We start from the raw sequence: 18,238 nt of genomic DNA on the forward strand, positions 1-18,238 counted from the left end.
CGCCCTCCAACAACCACGGAGGGCGGAGGAGCGACGCTCACAACAACGAGCGGGGCGCCGGGTGGCTAAAGCACAGCGGGTTGGCACAGTAGGGGGCACAGGTGGTGCATCAGCCAGTCATCTCAGTCGACCTGCCCCTACAGCCCTGCTAGAGGCTACCTGGGGGTAGCTTTGTCTGTGTGTGGTGTGTGTAGTACATAGACACTGCTGCTGCTACTCGCTAGCTAACAGCACTCGCCCCTACAGCCCTGCTAGAGGCTACCTGGGGTAGCTTTGTCTGTGCGTGGTGTGTGTAGTACATAGACACTGCTGCTGCTACTCGCTACTAACAGCACTTGCCCCTACAGCCCTGCTAGAGGCTACCTGGGGTAGCTTTGTCTGTGTGTGGTGTGTGTGGTACATAGACACTGCTGCTGCTACTCGCTAGCTAACAGCACTTGCCCCTACAGCCCTGCTAGAGGCTACCTGGGGGAGCTTTGTGTGTGGTGTGTGTAGTACATAGACACTGCTGCTGCTACTCGCTAACACCACTTGCCCCTACAGCCCTGCTAGAGGCTACCTGGGGGTAGCTTTGTCTGTGTGTGGTGTGTGTAGTACATAGACACTGCTGCTACTACTCGCTAGCTAACAGCACTTGCCCCTACAGCCCTGCTAGAGGCTACCTGGGGGTAGCTTTGTCTGTGCGTGGTGTGTGTAGTACATAGAGACTGCTGCTGCTACTCGCTACTAACAGCACTTGCCCCTACAGCCCTGCTAGAGGCTACCTGGGGTAGCTTTGTCTGTGCGTGGTGTGTTTAGTACATAGACACTGCTGCTGCTACTCGCTAGCTAACAGCACTTGCCCCTACAGCCCTGCTGATCAACCACAAAATGAATGAATGTGTGTGGGTGGGGGGAGGTTATTTGAAGCCACGGGGTGGAACTTTAATCGCGAAGATCGACAACGACAACAACAACAGAATAACAACAACAACCCATCAACAACAACCCATCAACAACAACCACCACCACGTGTCTCACCACCACCACGTGACTCACCACCACCACGTGACTCACCACCACCACGTGACCCACCACCACCACCACCCAGCGTGCCCTGACAACCTCAAGCAGCCGGCCACGGTCCACGCGGGGCGATTCGTGGGGTGGTGGAACGTTGGGACCAACGTCGGTGGAACGTTGGGCCCAACGTTGGTGGAACGTTGAGCCCAACGTTGGTGGAACGTTGCGCCCAACGTTGGTGGAACGTTGAGCCCAACGTTGATGGAACATTGAGCTCAACGTTGGTGGAACGTTGAGCCCAACGTTGATGGAACGTTGGGCCCAACGTTGGTGGAACGTTGAGCTCAACGTTGTTGGAACGTTGAGCCCAACGTTGGTGGAACGTTGGGCCCAACGTTGATGGAACGTTGAGCCCAACGTTGGTGGAACGTTGGGCCCAACGTTCGCTCAACGTTGGGCTCAACGTTGGCCCGCCAAGACGACACGAACGTTGGGTAAACGTTGGGTAAACGTCGCTGCTCCCGGGGCTCCCCCCCCCGCCCCCCCTCCTCCTCCTCCTCCCCCCGCCCCCCCCTCCTCCTCCTCCCCCCCGCCCCCCCTCCTCCTCCTCCGATATTCGGGGTTAGTTTATGCAAAAGCGGCAAAAGTATAACGATGACTACAACATCAACAACATCAACAACAACATCATCAACAACATCAACATCATCAACAACAACATCATCATCAACATCAACAACATCAACAACAACATCATCAACAACATCAACATCATCAACAACAACATCATCAACAACATCAACATCATCAACAACAACATCATCAACAACATCAACATCATCAACAACAACATCATCAACAACAACAACATCAACAACATCAACATCATCAACAACAACATCAACAACAACATCAACAACATCAACAACATCATCAACAACATCAACAACAACATCAACAACATCAACAACAACAACATCAACAACAACATCAACAACAACATCATCAACAACATCATCAACAACAACATCAACAACATCATCAACATCAACAACATCAACAACAACATCAACAACAACATCAACAACATCAACAACATCAACAACAACATCAACATCATCAACAACAACATCAACAACAACAACATCAACAACAACATCAACAACAACATCAACAACATCAACAACAACATCAACAACAACATCAACAACAACATCACCCCCCCCTCAAACCCCTCCCACCTCAACCAACCCCCCACCCTTAATCCCTCACCCCCCCCCCCTCAACCCCCCCCACCCCCCACTCGACCCCCCCCTCACTCCCCCCACCACCACCACCAGCTGACTCGCGGTGCCAGGCTAGGTGCACTCCCTGTGATTAGATACTAGCAGACGTTACCATGGTAACGTCAACACACACAAAACTAAGCCGTGGGCATTCCACGTTCCTATGGCGGGGTGAAGTCCGTCCGTTGGACATTGTGATGATGGTGGTGGTGATAGTGGTGATGATGATGATGGTGATGATGGTGATGGTGGTGATGGTGGTGATGCTGATGGTGGTGGTGATGGTGGTGATGGTGATGGTGGTAATGGTGGTGATGGTGGTGATGATGGTGATGGTGGTGATGGTGGTGATGGTGATGATGGTGGTGGTGATGGTGGTGGTGATGGTGGTGATGGTGGTGATGCTGATGGTGGTGGTGATGGTGGTGATGGTGATGGTGGTAATGGTGGTGATGGTGGTGATGATGGTGATGGTGGTGATGATGGTGGTGATGATGGTGATGATGGTGGTGATGGTGATAGTGGTGGTGATGGTGGTGATGATGGTGGTGGTGATGATGGTGGTGATGATGGTGATGATGGTGGTGATGGTGATAGTGGTGGTGATGGTAGTGGTGATGGTGGTGGTGATGGTGGTGGTGATGGTGATGATGATGGTGATGATGGTGGTGATGGTGATAGTGGTGGTGATGGTAGTGGTGATGGTGGTGGTGATGGTGGTGGTGATGGTGATGATGATGGTGATGATGGTTGTTTGGATGACTCCCCTCCTCTACATTTCTCACCCCCCACCCACCCTCCCCCCACCCCCACCACCCCCACCACCCCCACCACAATCTCCCCACAATCCCACGGCGTCTTAGACGACCGTCTGGGTAGCCACTGCTCCCTCGGCTGTCCCAGGGCCTTCTGCTCCAGGCGTCACAGCTCCAGTACAACCCCCTCGGGCACCATCACCATCAACACCACCACCACCACCAACATCACCACCACCACCATCACCACCACCACCATCACCACCACCATCAACATCATCACAACCATCTCCATCGCCGCCGCGGGCCTCCAACTCCCGCTCGGATTTCCCAGAATTCCTCGCTCCGCCATTCCCAGAATCCTCTGCCGTTTCGTTGACGATGCTCAGAGTGGCGGTTGCAGGAGTGGTGGTGGCGGTGGTGGTGGTGGTTGCGGGAGTGGTGGTGGTGGTGGTGGTGATGGAGGGGGTGGTGGTGGCGGCTGTGGTGGTTGGATCCCCATTGGCTGCTGCGGTGGTGGTGGCGGCGGTGGTGGTGGTGGTGGTGGCGGTGGTGGTGGTGGCCGTCTGCTCCACAGGGCCACCGTTGGCACAGGCCATGATGGTGGCCACTTCGTAGCAGTAGCGGTAGTGATCCTGGTGGTGTGGGAGGTGGGGGGGGGAGACACGGGGGGGTGGGGTGAGTGGTGGTCGTGGTTACTGATGCCCCCAACTGAAGACGAACAGGCAGGGCCGATGAGTCAGACGCCTTCTATGACCTCCTGTCACAGGTGCTGGCTTAAAGCGGCACCTCGGGATAGAGGCATCTTGTTGGGTGACTTCAATGCCCGAGTTGGTCACGATGCTGGCACCTGGTCTGGAGTGATTGGAGGGCATGGGCCAGATCAGCTCAATAACAACGGCAGGAGGCTGCTAGATTTGTGTGCAGCCCATGGGGTTGTAATTACCAACACGCTGTTCCGGCATCGGCGCATCCACACAACATCATGGATGCATGCCGGGTCCAAGCAAGAACATCTGCTGGACTACATAGTGACGGACCAGCGGATGCGGGCCCATGTCCTTGACACCGGGACCTACCGTGGAGCTGATCTGCCCACTGACCATCGACTTGTCATCTGTAAGATGCGCCTGCCATTCTTCCACTCCGGTGGTGGGTGTACACCCAGGACCCCATTCAAACCCATAGTGGCCTGGTCTCAGCTAGCTGATGAAAGTTGTAAGCGAGAATTTCATCATCGCTTGCAGCTGGGCTTGGCATCGTCCCCCACTCCTCCTGATGTCGAGGGTAAATGGGCGAGGTTTAGGAGCCCGCATGCCCAGACACCGCATGCCGAAACAGCTTTTGTTCGGCCGGATCGAGGGGGCTAAACGGGCGCGGCACGGGCTAGAGAAGAGATGGAGTGATGTGGTACGGGAGGACGTGGAGCTGAGTGGACTTGCCGATGACCGGTACCAGCGGTGTCAAGATCGGCCTCTGTGGAGGAGGCTCGTGAAGGACGCTACTGGGCAGTTGGAGGCAGTCGCCCTCCAACAACAACGGAGGGCGGAGGAGCGACGCTCACAACAACGAGCGGAGCGCGCCGGGTGGCTAAAGCACAGCGGGTTGGCACAGTAGGGGGAACAGGTGGTGCATCAGCCAGTCATCTCAGTCAGTCGATTCGTGGCACCTGCTGGGTCTGCCCCGTGACCTCCTGCCAGCGGGCGTTCGACACTTCACGTGCACATAGCCTGGTACAAGCGTCGTGGTGACGTCACCGCCACTTTGTGGTGAATGGCGGTTGTTGTTGTTGTTGATCTCTTCCTCGGCTGTCCGTCGTGAACGGCGATTACTGCCGAAAAAAGCCATCCAGCGCGTTTTCCTGCACGCCCGTGGCAGTGAGATGTTGACTACCTCGCCTGGTACGCAGGAGGTCGCGGGTTCCATCCCGGACCCTGGGAGATGTTGACTACCGCGCCTGGACTACAGGAGGTCGCGGGTTCCATCCCGGACCCTGGGAGATGTTGACTACCGCGCCTGGTCTACAGGAGGTCGCGGGTTCCATCCCGGACCCTGTGAGATGTTGACTACTTCGCCTGGTACGCAGGAGGTCGCGGGTTCCATCCCGCACCCTGTGAGATGTTGACTACCTCGCCCGGTACGCAGGAGGTCGTGGGTTCCATCCCGCACCCTGTGAGATGTTGACTACCTCGCCCGGTACGCAGGAGTTCGTGGGTTCCATCCTGGACCCTGGGAGATGTTGACTACCTCGCCTGGTACGCAGGAGGTCGTGGGTTCCATCCCGGACCCTGTGAGAAGTTGAATACCTCGCCTGGTACGCAGGAGGTTGTGGGTTCCATCCCGGACCCTGTGAGATGTTGACTACCTCGCCTGGTATCCAGGAGGTCGTGGGTTCCATCACGGACCCTGGGAGATGTTGACTACCTCGCCTGATACGCAGGAGGTCGTGGGTTCCATCCCGGACCCTGTGAGATGTTGACTACCTCGCCTGGTGTGCAGGAGGTTCGTGGGTTCCATCCTGGACCCTGTGAGATGTTGACTACCTCGCCTGGTACGCAGGAGGTCGCGGGTTCGATCCCGGACCCTGTGAGATGTTGACTACCTCGCCCGGTACACAGGAGGTCGTGGGTTCCATCCCGCACCCTGTGAGATGTTGACTACCTCGCCCGGTACGCAGGAGGTCGTGGGTTCCATCCTGGACCCTGGGAGATGTTGACTACCTCGCCTGGTACGCAGGAGGTCGTGGGTTCCATCCCGGACCCTGTGAGAAGTTGAATACCTCGCCTGGTACGCAGGAGGTTGTGGGTTCCATCCCGGACCCTGTGAGATGTTGACTACCTCGCCTGGTATCCAGGAGGTCGTGGGTTCCATCCCGGACCCTGGGAGATGTTGACTACCTCGCCTGATACGCAGGAGGTCGTGGGTTCCATCCCGGACCCTGTGAGATGTTGACTACCTCGCCTGGTGTGCAGGAGGTTCGTGGGTTCCATCCAGGACCCTGTGAGATGTTGACTACCTCGCCTGGTACGCAGGAGGTCGCGGGTTCGATCCCGGACCCTGTGAGATGTTGACTACCTCGCCTGGTACACAGGAGGTCGTGGGTTCGATCCTGGACCCTGTGAGATGTTGACTACCTCGCCTGGTCTATAGGAGCTTGTGGGTTCTATCCCGGACCCTGTGAGATGTTGACTACCTCGCCTGGTATACAGGAGGTCGTGGGTTCCATCCCGGACCCTGGGAGATGTTAACTACCTCGCCTGGTCTACAGGAGTCTGTGGATTCCATCCCGGACCCTGGGAGATGTTGTCTACCTCGCCTGGTCTACAGGAGGTCGCGGGTTCCATCCCGGACCCTGTGAGATGTTGACTACCTCGCCTGGTGCGCAGGAGGTCGTGGGTTCCATCCCGGACCCAGGGAGATGTTGACTACCTCGCCTGTTATACAGGAGTGTGTGGATTCCATCCCGGACCCTGTGAGATGTTGACTACCTCGCCTAGTACGCAAGAGGTTGTGGGTTCCATCCCGGACCCAGGGAGATGTTAACTACCTCGCCTGGTATACAGGAGGTCGTGGGTTCGATCCGGGACCCTGTGAGGTGTTGACTACCTCGCCTGGTCTACAGGAGGTCGCGGGTTCCATCCCGGACCCAGGGAGATGTTGACTACCTCTCCCGGTATACAGGAGGTCGTAGGTTCCATCCCGGACCCTGGGAGATGTTAACTACCTCGTCTGGTCTACAGGAGGTCGTGGGTTCCATCCCGGACCCTGGGAGATGTTGACTACCTCGCCTGGTACGCAGGAAGTCGTGGGTTCCATCCCGGACCTAGGGAGATGTTAACTACCTCGCATGGTCTACAGGAGGTTGTGGGTTCCATCCCGGACCCAGGGAGATGCTGACTACCTCGCCTGGTGCGCAGGAGGTTGTGGGTTCTATCCCGGACCCTGGGAGATGTTGACTACCTCGCCTGGTACGCAGGAGGTCGTGGGTTCCATCCCGGACCCAGGGAGATGTTGACTACCTCGCCTGGTATACAGGAGGTCGTGGGTTCGATCCTGGACCCTGAGAGATGTTGACTACCTCGCATGGTCTACAGGAGGTTGTGGGTTCGACCCCGGATCCTGTGAGATGTTGACTACCTCGCCCGGTACGCAGGAGGTCGTGAGTTCGATCCTGGACCCTGTGAGATGTTGACTACCTCGCCTGGTATACAGGAGGTTGTGGGTTCGATCCTGGACCCTGTGAGATGTTGACTACCTCGCCTGGTCTACAGGATGTTGTGGGTTCGATCCTGGACCCTGTGAGATGTTGACTACCTCGCCTGGTATGCAGGAGGTCGTGAGTTCGATCCTGGACCCTGAGAGATGTTGACTACCTCGCCTGGTCTACAGGAGGTTGTGGGTTCGACCCAGGACCCTGTGAGATGTTGACTATCTCGCCCGGTATGCAGGAGGTTGTGGGTTCGATCCTGGACCCTGTGAGATGTTGACTACCTCGCCTGGTCTACAGGAGCTTGTGGGTTCGATGCTGGACCCTGTGAGATGTTGACTACCTCGCCTGGCCTACAGGAGTTTGTGGGTTAGATGCTGGACCCTGTGAGATGTTGACTACCTCGCCTGGTCTACAGGAGTTTGTGGGTTCGATCCTGGACCCTGTGAGATGTTGACTACCTCGCCTGGTACACAGGAGGTCGTGGTAGATGTTGACTACCTCGCCTGGTCTACAGGAGGTCGTGGGTTCGATCCTGGACCCTGTGAGATGTTGACTACCTCGCCTGGTCTACAGGAGGTCGTGGGTTCGATCCTGGACCCTGTGAGATGTTGACTACCTCGCCTGGTCTACAGGAGTTCGTGGTAGATGTTGACTACCTCGCCTGGTCTACAGGAGGTCGTGGTAGATGGTAACTACCTCGCCTGGTCTACAGGAGGTTGTGGTAGATGTTGACTACCTTGCCTGGTCTACAGGAGGTCGTGGGTTCCATCCTGGACCCTGAGAGATGTTGACTACCTCGCCTGGTCTACAGGAGGTCGTGGGTTCGATCCTGGACCCTGAGAGATGTTGACTACCTCGCCTGGTCTACAGGAGGTTGTGGGTTCGACCCGGACCCTGTGAGATTTTGACTACCTCGCCCGGTACGCAGGAGGTTGTGGGTTCGATCCTGGACCCTGTGAGATGTTGACTACCTTGCCTGGTCTACAGGAGCTTGTGGGTTCGATGCTGGACCCTGTGAGATGTTGACTACCTCGCCTGGTCTACGGGAGGTTGTGGGTTCGATCCTGGACCCTGTGAGATGTTGACTACCTCGCCTGGTACACAGGAGGTCGTGGTAGATGTTGACTACCTCGCCTGGTCTACAGGAGGTCGTGGGTTCGATCCTGGACCCTGTGAGATGTTGACTACCTCGCCTGGTTCGCAGGAGGTCGTGGTAGATGTTGACTACCTCGCCTGGTCTACAGGATGTCGTGGGTTCGATCCTGGACCCTGTGAGATGTTGACTACCTCGCCTGGTTCGCAGGAGGTCGTGGTAGATGTTGACTACCTCGCCTGGTCTACAGGAGGTCGTGGGTTCGATCCTGGACCCTGTGAGATGTTGACTACCTCGCCTGGTCTACAGTAGTTCGTGGTAGATGTTGACTACCTCGCCTGGTCTACAGGAGGTCGTGGTAGATGGTAACTACCTCGCCTGGTCTACAGGAGGTCGTGGTAGATGTTGACTACCTTGCCTGGTCTACAGGAGGTCATGGGTTCCATCCTGGACCCTGAGAGATGTTGACTACCTCGCCTGGTCTACAGGAGGTCGTGGGTTCGATCCTGGACCCTGAGAGATGTTGACTACCTCGCCTGGTCTACAGGAGGTTGTGGGTTCGACCCGGACCCTGTGAGATTTTGACTACCTCGCCCGGTACGCAGGAGGTTGTGGGTTCGATCCCGGACCCTGTGAAATGTTGACTACCTCGCCTGGTCTACAGGAGCTTGTGGGTTCGATGCTGGACCCTGTGAGATGTTGACTACCTCGCCTGGTATACAGGAGGTTGTGGGTTCGATCCTGGACCCTGTGAGATGTTGACTACCTCGCCTGGTACACAGGAGGTCGTGGTAGATGTTGACTACCTCGCCTGGTCTACAGGAGGTCGTGGGTTCGATCCTGGACCCTGTGAGATGTTGACTACCTCGCCTGGATCGCAGGAGGTCGTGGTAGATGTTGACTACCTCGCCCGGTCTACAGGATGTCGTGGGTTCGATCCTGGACCCTGTGAGATGTTGACTACCTCGCCTGGTTCGCAGGAGGTCGTGGTAGATGTTGACTACCTCGCCTGGTCTACAGGAGGTCGTGGGTTCGATCCTGGACCCTGTGAGATGTTGACTACCTCGCCTGGTCTACAGTAGTTCGTGGTAGATGTTGACTACCTCGCCTGGTCTACAAGAGGTCGTGGTAGATGGTAACTACCTCGCCTGGTCTACAGGAGGTCGTGGTAGATGTTGACTACCTCGGCTGGTCTACAGGAGGTCGTGGGTTCCATCCTGGACCCTGAGAGATGTTGACTACCTCGCCTGGTCTACAGGAGGATGTGGTAGATGTTGACTACCTCGCCTGGTCTACAGGAGGTCGTGGTAGATGTTCACTACCTCGCCTGGTCTACAGGAGGTCGTGGTAGATGTTGACTACCTGGCCTGGTCTACAGGAGGTCGTGGTAGATGTTGACTACGTCGCCTGGTCTACAGGAGGTCGTGGTAGATGTTGACTACCTCGCCTGGTATACAGGAGGTCGTGGTAGATGTTGACTACCTCGCCTGGTCTACAGGAGGTTGTGGGTTCCATCCTGGACCCTGAGAGATGTTGACTACCTCGCCTGGTCTACAGGAGGTCGTGGGTTCGATCCTGGACCCTGAGAGATGTTGACTACCTCGCCTGGTCTACAGGAGGTCGTGGTAGATGTTGACTACCTCGCCTGATCTACAGGAGGTCGTGGTAGATGTTGACTACCTCGCCAGGTCTACAGGAGGTCGTGGTAGATGGTAACTACCTCGCCTGGTCTACAGGAGGTCGTGGTAGATGTTGACTACCTCGGCTGGTCTACAGGAGGTCGTGGGTTCCATCCTGGACCCTGAGAGATGTTGACTACCTCGCCTGGTATACAGGAGGTCGTGGTAGATGTTGACTACCTCGCCTGGTCTACAGGAGGTCGTGGTAGATGTTGACTACCTCGCCTGGTCTACAGGAGGTCGTGGTAGATGTTGACTACCTGGCCTGGTCTACAGGAGGTCGTGGTAGATGTTGACTACCTCGCCTGGTCTACAGGAGGTCGTGGTAGATGTTGACTACCTCGCCTGGTATACAGGAGGTCGTGGTAGATGTTGACTACCTCGCCTGGTCTACAGGAGGTTGTGGGTTCCATCCTGGACCCTGAGAGATGTTGACTACCTCGCCTGGTCTACAGGAGGTCGTGGGTTCGATCCTGGACCCTGAGAGATGTTGACTACCTCGCCTGGTCTACAGGAGGTCGTGGTAGATGTTGACTACCTCGCCTGATCTACAGGAGGTCGTGGTAGATGTTGACTACCTCGCCTGGTCTACAGGAGGTCGTGGTAGATGGTAACTACCTCGCCTGGTCTACAGGAGGTCGTGGTAGATGTTGACTACCTCGGCTGGTCTACAGGAGGTCGTGGGTTCCATCCTGGACCCTGAGAGATGTTGACTACCTCGCCTGGTCTACAGGAGGTCGTGGTAGATGTTGACTACCTCGCCTGGTCTACAGGAGGTCGTGGTAGATGTTGACTACCTCGCCTGGTCTACAGGAGGTCGTGGTAGATGTTGACTACCTGGCCTGGTCTACAGGAGGTCGTGGTAGATGTTTACTACCTCGCCTGGTATACAGGAGGTCCTGGTAGATGTTGACTACCTCGCCTGGTCTACAGGAGGTTGTGGGTTCCATCCTGGACCCTGAGAGATGTTGACTACCTCGCCTGGTCTATAGGAGGTCGTGGGTTCGATCCTGGACCCTGAGAGATGTTGACTACCTCGCCTGGTCTACAGGAGGTCGTGGTAGATGTTGACTACCTCGCCTGATCTACAGGAGGTCGTGGTAGATGTTGACTACCTCGCCTGGTCTACAGGAGGTCGTGGTAGATGTTGACTACCTCGCATGGTATACAGGAGGTCGTGGTAGATGTTGACTACCTCGCCTGGTCTACAGGAGGTCGTGGTAGATGTTGACTACCTCGCCTGATCTACAGGAGGTCGTGGTAGATGTTGACCACCTCGTCTGGTCTACAGGAGGTTGTGGGTTCCATCCTGGACCCTGAGAGATGTTGACTACCTCGCCTGGTCTACAGGAGGTCTTGGTAGATGTTGACTACCTCGCCTGGTCTACAGGAGGTCGTGGTAGATGTTGACTACCTGGCCTGGTCTACAGGAGGTCGTGGTAGATGTTGACTACCTCGCCTGGTCTACAGGAGGTCGTGGTAGATGTTGACTACCTCGCCTGGTATACAGGAGGTCGTGGTAGATGTTGACTACCTCGCCTGGTCTACAGGAGGTTGTGGGTTCCATCCTGGACCCTGAGAGATGTTGACTACCTCGCCTGGTCTACAGGAGGTCGTGGGTTCGATCCTGGACCCTGAGAGATGTTGACTACCTCGCCTGGTCTACAGGAGGTCGTGGTAGATGTTGACTACCTCGCCTGATCTACAGGAGGTCGTGGTAGATGTTGACTACCTCGCCTGGTCTACAGGAGGTCGTGGTAGATGGTAACTACCTCGCCTGGTCTACAGGAGGTCGTGGTAGATGTTGACTACCTCGGCTGGTCTACAGGAGGTCGTGGGTTCCATCCTGGACCCTGAGAGATGTTGACTACCTCGCCTGGTCTACAGGAGGTCGTGGTAGATGTTGACTACCTCGCCTGGTCTACAGGAGGTCGTGGTAGATGTTGACTACCTCGCCTGGTCTACAGGAGGTCGTGGTAGATGTTGACTACCTGGCCTGGTCTACAGGAGGTCGTGGTAGATGTTGACTACCTCGCCTGGTATACAGGAGGTCCTGGTAGATGTTGACTACCTCGCCTGGTCTACAGGAGGTTGTGGGTTCCATCCTGGACCCTGAGAGATGTTGACTACCTCGCCTGGTCTATAGGAGGTCGTGGGTTCGATCCTGGACCCTGAGAGATGTTGACTACCTCGCCTGGTCTACAGGAGGTCGTGGTAGATGTTGACTACCTCGCCTGATCTACAGGAGGTCGTGGTAGATGTTGACTACCTCGCCTGGTCTACAGGAGGTCGTGGTAGATGTTGACTACCTCGCATGGTATACAGGAGGTCGTGGTAGATGTTGACTACCTCGCCTGGTCTACAGGAGGTCGTGGTAGATGTTGACTACCTCGCCTGATCTACAGGAGGTCGTGGTAGATGTTGACCACCTCGCCTGGTCTACAGGAGGTTGTGGGTTCCATCCTGGACCCTGAGAGATGTTGACTACCTCGCCTGGTCTACAGGAGGTCTTGGTAGATGTTGACTACCTCGCCAGGTCTACAGGAGGTCGTGGGTTCCATCCCGGCCCCAGGGAGATGTTGACTACCTCGCCTGGTATACAGGAGGTTGTGGGTTCCATCCTGGACCCTGAGAGATGTTGACTACCTCGCCTGGTCTACAGGAGGTCGTGGGTTCGATCCTGGATCCTGAGAGATGTTGACTACCTCGCCTGGTCTACAGGAGGTCGCGAGGGGGGTGAGGAGCGGGTTACCAGCGATGGAAGAGCTCCTGACCGCTGCCTGCGGACGCGCTTGGCCGTGGTGAAAACATCGACACGGCACTCGCCCAGAGCCATGGAGCGCACGGACAGCGCAGCACAGACAGTAGGGCTCATAGAGCTTCCGTCTCTGTAGACACACACACATAAACACACACACATAGACACACACACACATAGACACACACAACAACAACAACAACAACAACCGCCATTCGCCACTAAGTGGCGGTGACGTCACCACGACGCTTGTGCCAGGCTATGTGCACCCTGAGGCCACGTGAAGTGTCGAACGCCCGCTGGCAAGAGGTCACGGGGCAGACCCAGGTGCCATGGGTCGACTGACTGAGATGACTGGCTGGTGCACCACCTGTGCCCCCTACTGTGCCAACCTACTGTGCTTTAGCCACCCGGCGCTCCGCTCGTTGTTGTGAGCGTCGCTCCTCCGCCCTCCGTTGTTGTTGGAGGGCGACTACCTCCAACTGCCCAGTAGCATCCTTCACGAGCCTCCTCCACAGAGGCCGATCTTGACACCGCTGGTACCGGTCATCGGCAAGTCCACTCAGCTCCACGTCCTCCTGTACCACATCACTCCATCTCTTCTCTAGCCCATACCGCGCCCGCTTAGCCCCCTCAATCCGGCCAAACAAAAGCTGTTTCGGCATGCGGTGGCTGGGCATGCGGGCTACATGACCCAGCCATCGCAGCCTTGCCCGCCGGAGGAGCTCACTGATGGGACCTTGCCCAGATCTTTCAAGGATTTGTGAGCTCCTCACCCAATCCAGTCTGGTTAAACCCAGGATGGATCGTAGGCAGGCCAGCCTAAATGTTTCTAACCGACGAAGATGTTCCATTAGGGGGGTCCACGTTTCGCAAGCGTAGAGAAGGGAGGGAATGACCGTGGCCGAGAAGACCTGAAGCTTAGTGCGGAGCGACAGACCAGGTAGCTTCCACACAGCGTTACGCAACCGATGAAAAGATATTGCTGCTCGACTGATTCGGAGTGAGACCTCTGCTGTTAAACTGGAGCCGGTCATAAGCACACTTCCCAGGTATGGGAAACTCTCCACTCTCTCCACAAATGCCCCATCACCGATTGGGAGTTGTGGGGGTGGAGTGTCCGATGGTACAAAATACCCAGGCAGGTGCTTAGTTTTGGTGGGGCTGATGGTAAGGCCCCATCTCTTAGTGGCACGCTCCAGTCTCAGCAGCAGCGTCTCCAACTCCTCCTCTGAATGAGCAGCTATTACCAAATCATCAGCATACATAACGTGGTTGAGCAATAGGGAGCCATCCCTTGACCGCACCCGGGCATCGATCAGCCTCCCATTGTATCTGTACCATATGGAGATTCCCCCGGTACAGCTATTGAAGGCTTCACGAACTACCTGGTCAAAATAGATGTTACATAATGTGGGAGCCAGAGGACATCCCTGTCGCACCCCAAGGTGTACAGGGAATGGCTCTGACTCACGGCCACGTAGTTTTACCCGGGCCCGCTCACTATCATGAAGGTTCTTAATGATGGTGAGCATAGGGTCAGGTACTCCAAAAGCACGAATAACAACCCAGAGCCCAGGCCTACTGATGGTATCATAGGCCTTTACCAGGTCAATAATGCAGAGATGTAGGTCTTGTTGGAATTCCCTACACCTCTGCTGTAGCAGACGGACAGAAAATATGGCATCTGTGCAGGACCGCCCTTTCCTGAAACCGCATTGGGGCTCCGCAAGCCTCTCAGCGTGCCTGGCGAGGCGATGTTGAATAATCCTTGCCAGTACCTTTCCCGGCACACTGAGGAGTGAGATGCCCCTGTAGTTGTTACAGTCTGTGCGGTCCCCCTTCTTAGAAAGGGGGACCACCAGGGCATCCTTCAAATCCTGCGGAACCTGTCCAGTGGTCCAGACTGTTGTTATGATGTCATATAGGGCAGTCTGTGCACAAACGCCACCCTTCCTCAGCATTTCGCTTGAGGGATTTTCCCTCCCCCAGGACCTCACAGAAATGCTCAGCAAAGCTGCAAACCTGTTGCTGGGGGTCGGAGATTGGATCACCGTTTTTTCCCCTAATGATGGTAATAGGTGTGGCGCTGCAGGTTACTTTTTTGATGGAGTTAAATAGAGATTTGTGATCGCGGGCCACTGAGGCAGACTCCATCTCCTCAGCAACCCGTGACCACCACCCATCCTTGCAGTGCCTCACGGCTCTCCGAACCTCCGAGCGAAGGCTGCGGTAAGCCTCCACATTCTCCGACGTGGGATTCTGTAGCCGATGACAGTGGGCCTGTCGCTTTTTCTCAACCATCCTGAACACCTCCTCTGTCAGCCAGGGTCTCTGGGGAGGTCTGGACCGCGTACCCAAAGCAGCCATTGCAGCTGCATGAGTCACAGTCCTAAACCTCGCCCATTTACCCTCGACATCAGCAGGAGGAGTCGGGGACGATGCCAACCCCAGCCGCAGGCGATGATGAAATTCCCTCTTGCAAACTATCATCAGCTAGCTGAGACCAGGCCCACTGTGGGTTTGAATGGGGTCCTGGGTGTACACCCACCACCGGAGTGGAAGAATGGCAGGCGCATCTTACGGATGACAAGTCGATGGTCAGAGGGCAGATCAGCTCCTATGTGGACTCACGCGCAGTGGACGAGGATTGGAGGGGTCCCCAAAGCTGGCCCCAACTCCTCGGCCAGAGTGCAGAGAAGGGCCGGGGAGCTGAGTAGCCGCTGGGCAGGGCACTGCAGCTGTGAGACCTCACGGCGGCCCTGGACACACACACAGAGACACACACACAGTGACACACACACAGTGACACACACACACAGACACACAGAGACACACGCACAGAGACACACACACAGTGACACACACACACAGTGACACACACACACAGTGACACACACACACAGTGACACACACACAGTGACACACACACAGAGACACACACACAGTGACACACACACACACAGTGACACACACACAGTGACACACACAGTGACACACACACACACACAGTGACACACACACACAGTGACACAGACACACAGTGACACACACACAGTGACACACACACAGAGACACACACACAGTGACACACACACAGAGACACACACACAGTGACACACACACAGTGACACACACACAGAGACACACACACAGTGACACACACACAGAGACACACACACAGTGACACACACACACAGAGACACACACAGTGACACACACACAGTGACGCACACACACACAGTGACACACACACAGTGACACACACAGTGACACACACACAGTGACACACACAGTGATACACACAGAGACACACACACAGTGACACACAGACACACACACAGAGACACACACACAGTGACACACACACACACACAGAGACACACAGTGACACACACACACAGTGACACACACACACAGTGACACACACACAGTGACACACACACAGTGACACACACACAGACACACAGTGACACACACACAGAGACACACACAGTGACACACACACACACACAGACACACACAGAGAGACACACACAGTGACACACACAGTGACACACACACACAGTGACACACACACAGAGACACACACAGTGACACACACACACACACAGAGACACACAGTTACACACACACACAGTGACACACACACAGTGACACACACACACAGTGACACACACACAGTGACACACACACAGAGACACACACAGTGACACACACACACACACAGACACACACAGAGAGACACACACACAGTGACACACACACAGTGACACACACACAGTGACACACACACACAGTGACACACACAGTGACACACACACACACACACTGACACACACACACAGTGACACACACACAGACACACACACAGTGACACACACACACAGTGACACACACACAGTGACACACACACACAGTGACACACACACACAGTGACACACACACAGTGGCACACACACACAGTAACACACACACACAGTGACACACACAGTGACACACACACAGTGACACATATACACAGACATACACACACAGTGACACACACACAGTGACACACACAGTGACACACAGTGACACACACACACAGTGACACACACACACAGTGACACACACACACAGTGACACACACACAGTGGCACACAGTAACACACACACAGTGATACACAGTGACACACACTAACACACACACAGTGACACACACACAGTGACACACACAGACACACACACACACACAGTCACACACACAGTGACACACACACAGTGACACACACACAGTGACACACACATAGTGACACACACAGTGACACACACACACAGTGACACACACACAGTGACACACACACAGAAACACACACACAGACACACACAATTACAGACAGTTACACACACACACATTACACACACACATTACACACATAACACACATCACACACATCACACACATTACATACATACACACACAGACACACACACACAGCCACACAGACACACGCAGACACACACACACAGACACACACACACACAGCCCCACACAGCCCCAGGCTAACCCCACACAGCCCCACACAGCCCCACACAGCCCCACACAGCCCCACACAGCACCACACAGCCCCACACAGCACCACACAGCCCCACACAGCCCCAGGCTAACCCCACACAGCCCCAGGCTAACCCCACAGCCCCACACAGCACCACACAGCCCCACACAGCCCCAGGCTAACCCCACACAGCCCCACACAGCCCCACACAGCCCCAGGCTAACCCCACACAGCCCCACACAGCCCCACACAGCCCCAGGCTAACCCCACACAGCCCCAGGCTAACCCCACACACAGCCCCACACAGTCCCACACAGCACCACACAGCCCCCCACAGCCCCACACAGCCCCACACAGCCCCACACAGCCCCAGGCTAACCCCACAGACAGCCCCACACAGCCCCACACAGCCCCAGGCTAACCTCCCACAGCCCCAGGCTAACCCCACAGCCCCCCACAGCCCCAGGCTAACCCCACAGCCCCACACAGCCCCAGGCTAACCCCACACAGCCCCACACAGCCCCAGGCTAACCCCACAGCCCCACACAGCCCCAGGCTAACCCCACAGCCCCACACAGCCCCAGGCTAACCTCCCACAGCCCCAGGCTAACCCCACAGCCCCACACAGCCCCAGGCTAACCCCACACAGCCCCAGGCTAACCCCACAGCCCCACACAGCCCCAGGCTAACCCCACAGCCCCAGGCTAACCCCACAGCCCCACACAGCCCCAGGCTAACCCCACACAGCCCCAGGCTAACCCCACACAGCCCCACACAGCCCCAGGCTAACCCCACAGCCCCAGGCTAACCCCACAGCCCCAGGCTAACCCCACAGCCCCACACAGCCCCAGGCTAACCTCCCACAGCCCCAGGCTAACCCCACACAGCCCCAGGCTAACCCCACAAAGCCCCAGGCT

At 56.1% G+C, this 18,238-nt stretch overlaps 1 protein-coding gene across 1 annotated transcript in view; it reads right to left on the reverse strand.

Annotated features, from left to right (window-relative positions):
* Nucleotides 1-3,119: 3,119 nt before the first annotated feature.
* Nucleotides 3,120-18,238, reverse strand: part of LOC116938194 (receptor-type tyrosine-protein phosphatase C-like) — a 42,269-nt gene continuing 27,150 nt past the window's right edge. Inside the window, exons 8-10 of the mRNA XM_076055642.1 lie at nt 15,418-15,545; nt 12,778-12,913; nt 3,120-3,678 (exon numbers count right to left, since the gene is read on the reverse strand). Coding sequence (XP_075911757.1) covers nt 3,148-3,678; nt 12,778-12,913; nt 15,418-15,545 — 795 coding nt within the window. The 3' untranslated portion in view covers nt 3,120-3,147. The remainder of the gene's footprint in view (nt 3,679-12,777; nt 12,914-15,417; nt 15,546-18,238) is intronic.

Source organism: Petromyzon marinus, chromosome 72 (assembly GCF_048934315.1).
Source record: "Petromyzon marinus isolate PM22_M1 ecotype Great Lakes invasive population chromosome 72, UKy_Petmar_22M1.pri1.0, whole genome shotgun sequence".
Classification (NCBI taxonomy): domain Eukaryota; kingdom Metazoa; phylum Chordata; class Hyperoartia; order Petromyzontiformes; family Petromyzontidae; genus Petromyzon; species Petromyzon marinus.